This window comes from Galeopterus variegatus, unplaced genomic scaffold (genome assembly GCF_000696425.1).
Source record: "Galeopterus variegatus unplaced genomic scaffold, G_variegatus-3.0.2 Scaffold12509, whole genome shotgun sequence".
NCBI classification, from domain to species: Eukaryota; Metazoa; Chordata; class Mammalia; order Dermoptera; family Cynocephalidae; genus Galeopterus; species Galeopterus variegatus.
In genome coordinates, this window is record NW_007738620.1 from 10,018 (window position 1) to 19,807 (window position 9,790).

Below are 9,790 nucleotides of genomic sequence, written 5' to 3' on the forward strand. Positions count from 1 at the left end.
AGTTTGAGGCTGTGGATTTAGTAAGATTTTGTGTGCACCATTGACCTTCAGAGGGTACTCAATGGAAATGAGTTGAATCCCCATCAGAAATGTGGCCTTATGTAAGGATGTGGTCTCTTGCAGTCTCTTCCTTCCCCATTCACGGACATTTGCCTCCTGGTATGAAGTGTCATTTAGGTGGAAGAATCTGAGAGGGCTGGGAATGGGAATTCTTGGATGTAACTCATAGAATTAACTTAAGCAGCAATGGAGACTTTATTGGTTCAAGTAATGAAACCAAGGGAAAGGCGGATGTAGAATTCTAGACAACCAGATTAAAATCCGGTTGTCTTTCTTCTCTCCCACTGCATGTGGGCTTTTACGTCATGGTTGAGAACAAGGTTTAAGTATCTCCATTTGACCTTGTAATAGTTCAGCTAACAGCAAGAAAAGTCTTCCCTCACTTCCACCGCCAGTCAGAAGAATCAAGACTCTGATTGGGTCATGAGTCATGCCCAAGGGGACAGGTTAATATGCCAAATCTGGAGTCAGTTCCATGGTCTGAGGATATGTCAGTAACTACCAAAGTTGAACATACCTATGTTCTTTGACCCAGCATTTCTTATCTTAGTTTATACATTAACAAAAGACATGTAATAGAATTTTCATAGCAATGCTGCTTATAGTTTTCCTAAATAAAGACCACCCTAATGCCCATGAAGGGTTACATACATGAATAATCCATGGTGCAGTCACACAGTGGAAAATTATACATCAATGAAAATGAAGGGTCTATCTCCACGCAATATGGATGAATCTCATACACGTAATATTGAATGAAAGAAGACAGACACAAGAGTATGATTCAATTTATATAAAATACAAACAGAGACAAAGCTAATCTGTGCTGTTAGAGACCAAGATAGTGGTTACTCTTGGTGGGTAGTGCCTGGAAGGAGGCAGGAAGCAGGACTGGATGTGATGTTTCTCAGTATTCTTGTCCATTACATGGAGTGTTTAGTTTATGAAAATTAAACTGGCTCTAGACAAGTGACATATGCACTTTAACGACATGGATAAACAACATTGGTATATCTGTACAATGGAATATTACTCAGCCATAAAGAGGAAGGTACTGATACACGCTACAGTGGGGATGAATCTTGAAAACATGATGCTGAACGAAAGGAGCCAGGCACAAAAGATCACATACGGCATGATTCAATTTATATGAAATATTCCGAATAGAAAAATTCATTGGGACAGAAAGCAGGTTAATGGTTGCCAGGGGCTGGAGGGAGGAGAGGATGGGGAGTGATTGCTTAATGGGTACAGGGTTTTATTTTGGGGAGATAAAAATGATTTGGAACTAGACAGAGGTAATGGTTGCACAACATCGTGACTGTACTAAATGTCACTGAATTTCTCACTTTAAAATGGTTAACTGTATGTCATATGAATTTCACCTCAAAAACTTAAAAAATGTATATTTACTTTATTATTTATTTTTTTAAAGCTCTCAATTGGCTTTATTGTGATTCTAGGATCAGGCAACACTTCATCCCATAAAATAGAATAAGCGTTCCTTATTTCCTTTAATTAAAACATTTTTGAATTGTATGAGAGGAAGCTTGAAGCTCTCTGAGAATTTGATTAACTTTCCAAAGATTATATGGTTAGCAATTCATCAGGATCTTTTTTTCTAATGATAAGTATGGAAGGTTATAGATTTGTTACTTAGCCTGATTTAATGATTCCACATTGTAAACATATATCAAAACATCACATTGTACCCCCTAAATTTATATAATTATTATTTGTCCTCAGGATCTTGATTTGAATGCAAATTCTTCCTCCAAAATGCTTACCGGTTTTTCAGCACATCGTGGTCAGCATTGTATTGATCACCCTTGAGTTTTGGCTCTGACTTTTTCCAAGAAAAGGAGTCATCGGTGTAGAAAAGATATCAAATCTTTCTTGACCAGAGTGATCGGGATTGGAAAAGATAGAATTATATTTTGAGAGGCAGCTGATGATTGTATAACTTCTGTCTCTTCAAGAACACCAAGGCTTATCTAAGTACTGTGGAGGAGAAAGGTCAGAATTGGTGTCACAGTCTGTCACTGTCCCTGGTGGATAATCTTTTCTTCTCCCTGATGAGAGAACTGGTCTACTTCCAAGAACTAAATAGCGTGAGTATACGGAACAGGAGAAGGATAGAGGAACATTAATGATCTGTGACCTAAGAGGGGTGCTAAGTTTTTCCTCTCTCACTCTGAAATGGAACGCAGCAGTCCTCCTTATCGGTGTGGGAATACGTTCCAAGACCCTCAGTGCATGCCTGAAACCGTGGATCATACCGAGCCCTGTATATGAGCATACTGTTTTTTCCTATACATACATACCTATGATAAAGTTTAATTTATAAATTAGGTACAGTAAGAGATTAGCAACAATAACTAATAATAAATAGAACAATTGTAACAATATATAGTAATAAAAATTATGTTAATGTGGTTGATCTGATAGCCAATATGGCTACTAAGTGACTAATGAATGGGTGGTGTAGACAGCGTGGATGTGCTGGACAAGGGAATGATTCACTTTCCTTGCAGGACAGAGCAGGACAGCATGAGATTTCATCGTGCTACAGATCAGATAAGGGGGACTACTTTATTTGTGGTCCACTAAGTCTAAAATATTTACTATTGAGCTCTTGCAGGAAGTGTTTGTCGACCCCTGATTTAAACCACCACCGGATATTCTAGACCTCAAGCTTCCCCTTCCATTAATCCAGAGGCTTCTCCACTTTTAAATATCTATAAGATCCCCTTCTATTCTCCCCCCAACCATCTTACTCCTTAGGAGAACATCGTTTCCATTTTCCATCTTTGTTGTAATTTTTTGTCAATGAACACCAACTTCGATTCAAAATATAGCCTTCTTTGGTGCATCCATAAACGAATTTTTTTCCATAGAGGAAGGGAAAGACACACTGGGGGGGATCTGCAAAGAAAGAAGAAGAACTGTGGACACGGAAAGTCTTACGATTAATCATTGTGGAACTAACAGCACATCATGCTTTTTCTACCACACAGTGAACTGTTTTCAAAGTGATTAAAATTATGTAGAAAAGTCAGGATTTGAACTCAGGTCTATCTGACACTCAAAATCATATAGCCAGCTGCTATCAACTGCTTCTTGGGTCCCGGGCATCCAAGGTAGTTCATTACATGAGACTCACCCATCCCGGTGCAGTACCGCCACCTGCCTTGGAATTTACTGTCGAGAGAACACCAGTCAAAGTCACTGTGCATGGAGATGCAACTGTAGTGGACTGCGTTGCCATAGGTAAATGGAAAGATACAGGGAATGGAAGGAATATCTGGAAAAGAGAATACATGCCAAATGTAGGGCATGCTTATAAAGGGAATTGACTTTCAAATGCCCATCTCAGTTGCCCACACCACACTTACTCACCCATTCTTCCCTCTGTCCCCATAACCAAGTAGAGCTGGTCTCGGTCACTGCTTTTCCAGTGTGGGGCAGAAAATAGAAATGAATATCAAAGGAAGCCTGATTTCAATCCAGAGCTGGAAGCAGACTGGAGTTGCTGGCTTCCTTTTTATGCAAGTTCTCTAGCCACTGTACACCTGATTTTCCTAAGCCAAAACTCTGGAGTCTTTCTTATAGTCTCTTTTCTCCCTCTCCCCTAGAAAAATAAATCTCTTAGCCAGCCACAGGGAGTGCCTAAATATATCTCCAAGCTATCTCCTTCCCAGTACACACTTTGCCACCACCCAGCATCTTGCCTTGCCTTGACTACAGCAGTAACTTATTTTTCACAGCCTATTTGTCCCGCCTGTTTTTCACACTGCAGGGAGGATGATCATTCTTAAATGCTAGCCTGGCCCTGCCTCTAACCGCTTGCTATCCCATTGCTTGTAGGGTAGTACGCAGCATTGCAATGGCTCATAATACCCTGCTTGATCTGGTCCTCAAATACAACTGCAGGCTCACATTGGGCCACCGTTCCCTGTGCTCTCTGTGCTCAGGTGTCAGGTATTCCCAGTGTGCTACCATTTTTCCTGCCTCGGGGATTTACAGACATGATCTTCTCTGCTTGTCAGGAACTCCACACCCCCTTTGCTTGTTTACCCTCCTCTTACATTCAGCTTAAACATGAATCTCCACGGAACTTTCTTGAACATCCAAATGAGGCTAGGTTTGAACTTGGATTGAACTTTCTTACAAGTTCTCCTTTCTTACATTTAAAAAATTTCTAATGACTTGTTCAGAATCTTTCTTGTTTGTCAGAAATGACCACATGCATCCCATTCACAGCTAGACATGCATTACCAACTGCTAGAGATGGGCACATAATAGAAGCTTAATAAATATTTGTTGGTTCTCCATGAACCTGAAATAATTTTGACACTAGATTCATTTGTTTTTATTATTCAATTATTATTTAACAATGACATACATTATTTATATTTATTATTTAATAATATTTAACAATTACTTTGATATTTTTATTATTCGAGTATATTATTTGCTATAATATTTATCTATTTTAAATTATTTAATAATTTTATTTAACATTGTTTATTAATAGTACTTATTTATATAATAAGTGATAATATGGCTTACTCTGTGCACATGTTGTGGACATGTTGTGCACAATCTACAAACCTTAACACATTTAATGATATCCTTACACCAGCCGAATGAACTGGGTACTATCATTAGGTTGCTGATAGATTTAGAAGACTTAAGCACGGAGAAGCTGAGAAACTTGCTATAAATGGCAGAGCTGTGATTCAAAGCCAGGTTGTCAGGATTCAGAGTTGGTGCTCTTTGTTGCTAGACTTGGCCACAAAGCAGATGTACAATTGCTGTTGGCGTCGGGACCTGACCATTGCTGCTTGTCCTGACTTCTCACAGGGCTGAGGGGAGCCACAGTTCCTGCTGATTCTGCCCCATCCTAAGGCCATCTTGGGTCTCAGCACACGACCCCCATACACAGACAAACCCTACTGTCCACTGCTTTGGAAACATTTTCCTTCTGGCCTCAAAACAAAGAGGGCTGATGGGCTACATTTTTTCACCATACAGTGACTCCAGGCTATGTTGGCTCAATCCCAAACTAGTAATTGAAATATTTAAAAACCAATCCACATTTCTGTAATCAAATTTCTCTTTCGCTCTCCTAACTATCCCCACAAAGTATTCCCACATCTGTATTTCTCTTGAAACTCTCAGCTTCTTAAGAGTTATAGATTAAAATCCAGTACTTATTGTCTACCTGTGCATATAGTTAAATTCTTCCAAGAACTGAGACATTGAGACAAAGTTGTCTACGATGAGCACATATTGCTCTCGTAATGACCTTTTTAACTTAAAAACAGAAGCAAAAGATTGTATGGACGATTCCATTTATATGAAATACTCAGAAAACACCAATCTACAGAGACAGAAGGTAGATCGGTGGTTGCTTAGGGCTCAGGGTAGGAATGGGGACTGAATGCAAGTGGGTGTGATGGGTATTCTTGGGGTGATGGAAATATTCTAAAATTGGCTTGTGGTGATATTTGCACAACTATGCAAATTTACTGAAAATCATTGAGTAGTACACTTAAAATGGGTAAATTTTATAGTATGTAGATTATGCCTTAAGAAGGCTGTTAAAATTAACAGACAAGCAAACAACAAAAAAACACAAGTGCTTTTTTTAGAAGTTGAGCTCATAGAAATAGAGAGTCAGGATGATGGTTACCAGAGGCTGTGGAGCAGGGTTGGGGTGAGTGGAGGATGGAGAGTGAGGAGATGCCGATCAAAGGGTACAAAGTCTCAGTCAGGCAGAAAGAATAAGTTTTAGAGACCTGTTGGAGAGCATGGCGACGCTAGTTAATAATAATGCACTGTATATTTCAAAATTGCTTATAGAGTAGATTTTAAATGTTCTCACCACAAAAAAGAAAAGCATGTGATGAATGGATATGTTAATTCCACAGTGTAAACATATATCAAAACATCACATTCATTTCAAAATTGCTTATAGAGTAGATTTTAAATGTTCTCACCACAAAAAAGATAAGCATGTGATGAATGGATATGTTAATTCCACAGTGTAAACATATATCAAAACATCACATTCTACCCCATACACATATACAATTATTATTTGTCGATTAAAAATAAAATAAAAAATGAATGAACAAACAAAAAACCCCCCAAACAAATGCTGATGTTAGTTCCAACGAAGAGGAGAGCACTTTTCTGGAGGGGCAGGAGAGGAAATCTTGGATAACTAACTAAACCATGTCTTGAAGTTTACGATTTGGCTCAGGACCAGGGAGATCCTTTCATGCTGCAAGAATTGGCAAAGGAAAGGGTAAAATGGCAGGAAAGTGCAAGGAACCTTCAGGAGAAGAGCATCGCTCTAGGGGTGCGGCAACATTTGAGCTGCTAACAAGTAAAGGGGTGGTCTACCTACCTTGATCTGGAAGGTGAAAATGAGAAATCAACTCTGAAAGAGGAAAACACATAGGAAAAATTTAGACCACCTCCTAGAACACTCCATTCCCAGAGTAACGGTGGTTAAAAAAGTACCTCGATGTCCACGTAGTCAATTATTCTCCTGTTGTAGGAACATCTTCGATGACTTACGAACACTTCCAATTGGGGGATCATGTATCTACCCCAGAAAGCCCATTTACTCAGATATGAGCTCTGACCTGTCCAAAAGGTCTGTCTTTGAGTAAGTTAAAGTAATTCCACCCCATCCAAAGCTCAGCCAACTTCTACCCATTTGTTGAAATCCCATCATTCTGAAGGTCAGAGGGAATATTCTAGCTTTTACCCACGTCAACATTTCAGGAAAACAGTGCCAGAGGATGAATGTTTCCAGCAGCCTCAATGATTCTCTCCCCTGTAGAAAATTTTGCTCTTTTATTGTCTCTGAGCCATTTTAGGGAGTGTCTCTGTTACACCAACACCACACACGGAACAGCTGTCTAATAATATTAGCTAGTGTTTAATTGGCAATTGCCAAGTTCCAGTCATTGCCTTCATTAGATCTTCACAGCATCCTTAGGAGGGAGACATTATAATTTATAACACTTCCTCCCTCCCAACTTCAACCCTCCAAGTTTTACAGGTTTGAAAATAAGGCACAAAGAGGCAACTTGCCAGAAGTCATTTGACTGTCTGCCGGTGGGAATTAGGTTTAAACACACAAAGTCTGACTTCACAGACTGTGTTCTGAGCTACCCGGCTATGCTTTCTCAGGGCGTTATTGCAGGTGCCCAATGAAGCATAGACACAATGTTAATATTACCTTGAAATTGCCACTTGCCGGTGCAAGGGAATTAACCCCTCTGTGCTTGACTTTCTTTATCTTTGATATAAAGATGCTAATTCATAGGTTGCTGATATTATAGACTACGTTTATACATATTATAATAACGTATATTATTACTCTGTAATCATGATCTCCGTTTTGTAGATACAGTTATGGGAGCTTTGAGAGGGAAACCGCTTGTTCCAAGCCACAGAACTAAGAAGTAGTTCAGGTGCTCTGGCTCCAGAAACTGGGTCTCTACAACAATTCTGCCTCGTGGGGGCATTGCCACAAGCTGAGCCTCAAGTGCATTGGTAAGTGCCAGTCATTTTTTGGTTAAAACCGGGGGTGCTAATATTTTGTAGTAAATGCCAGGATAAGAGCTGCTGCTGGGTGAGTTTTCTGCTTTGTCTAGTCACGGAGCTCTTGGGAACTAATCTTTTTTATCTTTTATTTTTACTGTCTTTAATCTCTATAGTCTTCTCCTGATATGCTGACGTGTCTTTTGTCCACACAGCTAAAAACAGGTGCAGCTTGGACTATTGGACACAAACAACCTCACAGAATAATAACTTCAAACAACATTACTCTGAGATCGTGTTATGATGAGATAAATCAAGACTATTTCAGAGTTCTGCGTCAGCACTGGCAACAACAAATTACCCAACCCCTGTCCACTCTTGGCTAAAATGAGAGAACGCTGTTTTTTTCTGATTGAACTTTCTTCTTGTTACAGTCTGCCTTCCCTTCCCTATAGATAAAATGTATTGAGATATCCAGTCATGGAATTGCTTTCCTGTTTCTCACAGCATTGAATCTTGAGGAAATCTTCACTTCCTTAAACCCCTCTCACCTCCCAAATCACCCAACCAAAGCCCAAATCCTATGTTTAATTTGTACCTTGCTTCCTTAATAACAGACCTTGGAGAAATTTCCAAAACAATATACAATAAACCTCCTCTTTCTTAAATATCATTATTACTATTATATAGATGAGAAGGCTGAGGCTCAAAGGGAGACCAAGTTACCTGCCCCACAATCATCCAACCAAAAAGAGGAAGAACCAGGAGTTGAACCCAGGACTCTCCAAATGCTCTGTTGTGCCTCCACCATTGTGCTGTTTTCAGAGATATCATGGGCAATTGGTAGAATCTGCTTCCTGCCTGTCTCAGCCCCTTCCTGCTCTCTCCTCTTCCCGCCCCTCACCCACCTTGCCCCCTCACCTGCACGCAGCCCATATAAGCAGACAGCCAGCGGCACCCAGCCTGCCAGATTTCTCATCACCTCCAATGGCCTGCAGATGGCATGCACTGTCGCAAATGTCACCTCATTTTATATTCTCCCACTCACTCATGCCCCTCCTACCCAGGCTGTGCTCACAGACTTACTCCATAGCATTCTCTCCCCTGCCCTAAATCTCAGGGTGCTTAGAAAAATTAGAAACATCCATCTTAGAATGTTCTACAGCAGCATTCTCAAAGTGTGATCCCTGGACCAGCACCGTCACCCACACCTGGGAACTTGTCAGAAATGCCAATCCTTGGGCCCTACCCCAGACCTGCCCAACTCTGGGGGTGGGGCAGCCACCCACGTTGTAAGAAGCTCTTCAGGTAAGTCTGATGTTGGCTAAAGTTTGAGAAACACGCTCTATAGTGTGCTAAAACTTTCATATTCTTTCCATATCATTTGCTTCCTCGATTATTATATTTTTGAAAATGAAATTCCAGTCAGGCTTAGAGTGCAGCCTTATAACACCAAGATCATGGTTTGGAACCCCATACCAGTCAGCTGCCAAAAAAAGGGCAAAGCTAGTTTTAAAAAAAATTTTTTAAAGTTTATTTTTTACATTCTAAGATGTTGTTGCGGAGCAGTTGGAGAGGAGGGGGGATCATGGTTTGGAACCCCATACCAGTCAGCTGCCAAAAAAAGGGCAAAGCTAGTTTTAAAAAAGTTTTTTTATTTTTTTAAAGTTTATTTTTTACATTCTAAGATGTTGTTGCGGAGCAGTTGGAGAGGAGGGGGAGAAAAGAAGGAGGAAAGAAATAGGGTGGGGGAAGGAGGAAGGTGGGACGTGGTTGAGGCCTGTGGCACCCCCTCATTCCCGCAGGGGAGACCAGGGGGCTTCCAGCTGTGGCTTGGTCATTGCTGGGCTGGGTGCAGGTGTCTGGAGGTATGTGGCTGAGGCCCTCAGCCCCCCACCGCCCCAGCTTGGGAGCCCAGGGCCAAAGCCGGTTTTAGCCCCCTGGATAGGCAAGTCTCAGAGAGGTGAAGCATCCTGCCTGCAGTCAGCCAGCAAGTGGAAAGACAGATCTTAATCCCAGTTTTTATGTGTGTGCTTAGTCCACTTTAGAATTCTTTTCTTATGTTACCATTTCTAAAGGGATCTGGAGTCAGAAGAGGCAAGAGCACTTGAGAGAGAGAGAGAGAGAGAGAGAGAGAGAGAGAGAGAGAGAGAGAGAGAGAGAG

The 9,790-nt window shown here is 40.7% G+C and overlaps 1 protein-coding gene across 1 annotated transcript; it reads right to left on the minus strand.

The window, feature by feature from the left end:
- Window positions 1-2,833: 2,833 nt before the first annotated feature.
- LOC103581180 (seminal plasma protein BSP-30 kDa-like) lies at window positions 2,834-8,605 on the minus strand. The gene is made up of 4 exons (XM_008563070.1): window positions 8,548-8,605; window positions 6,479-6,511; window positions 3,224-3,364; window positions 2,834-2,985 (listed from the first exon to the last, which is right to left on the minus strand). Exons 1-4 carry the CDS (start codon window positions 8,603-8,605, stop codon window positions 2,834-2,836), a joined length of 384 nt encoding a protein of 127 aa, XP_008561292.1.
- Window positions 8,606-9,790: the final 1,185 nt, after the last annotated feature.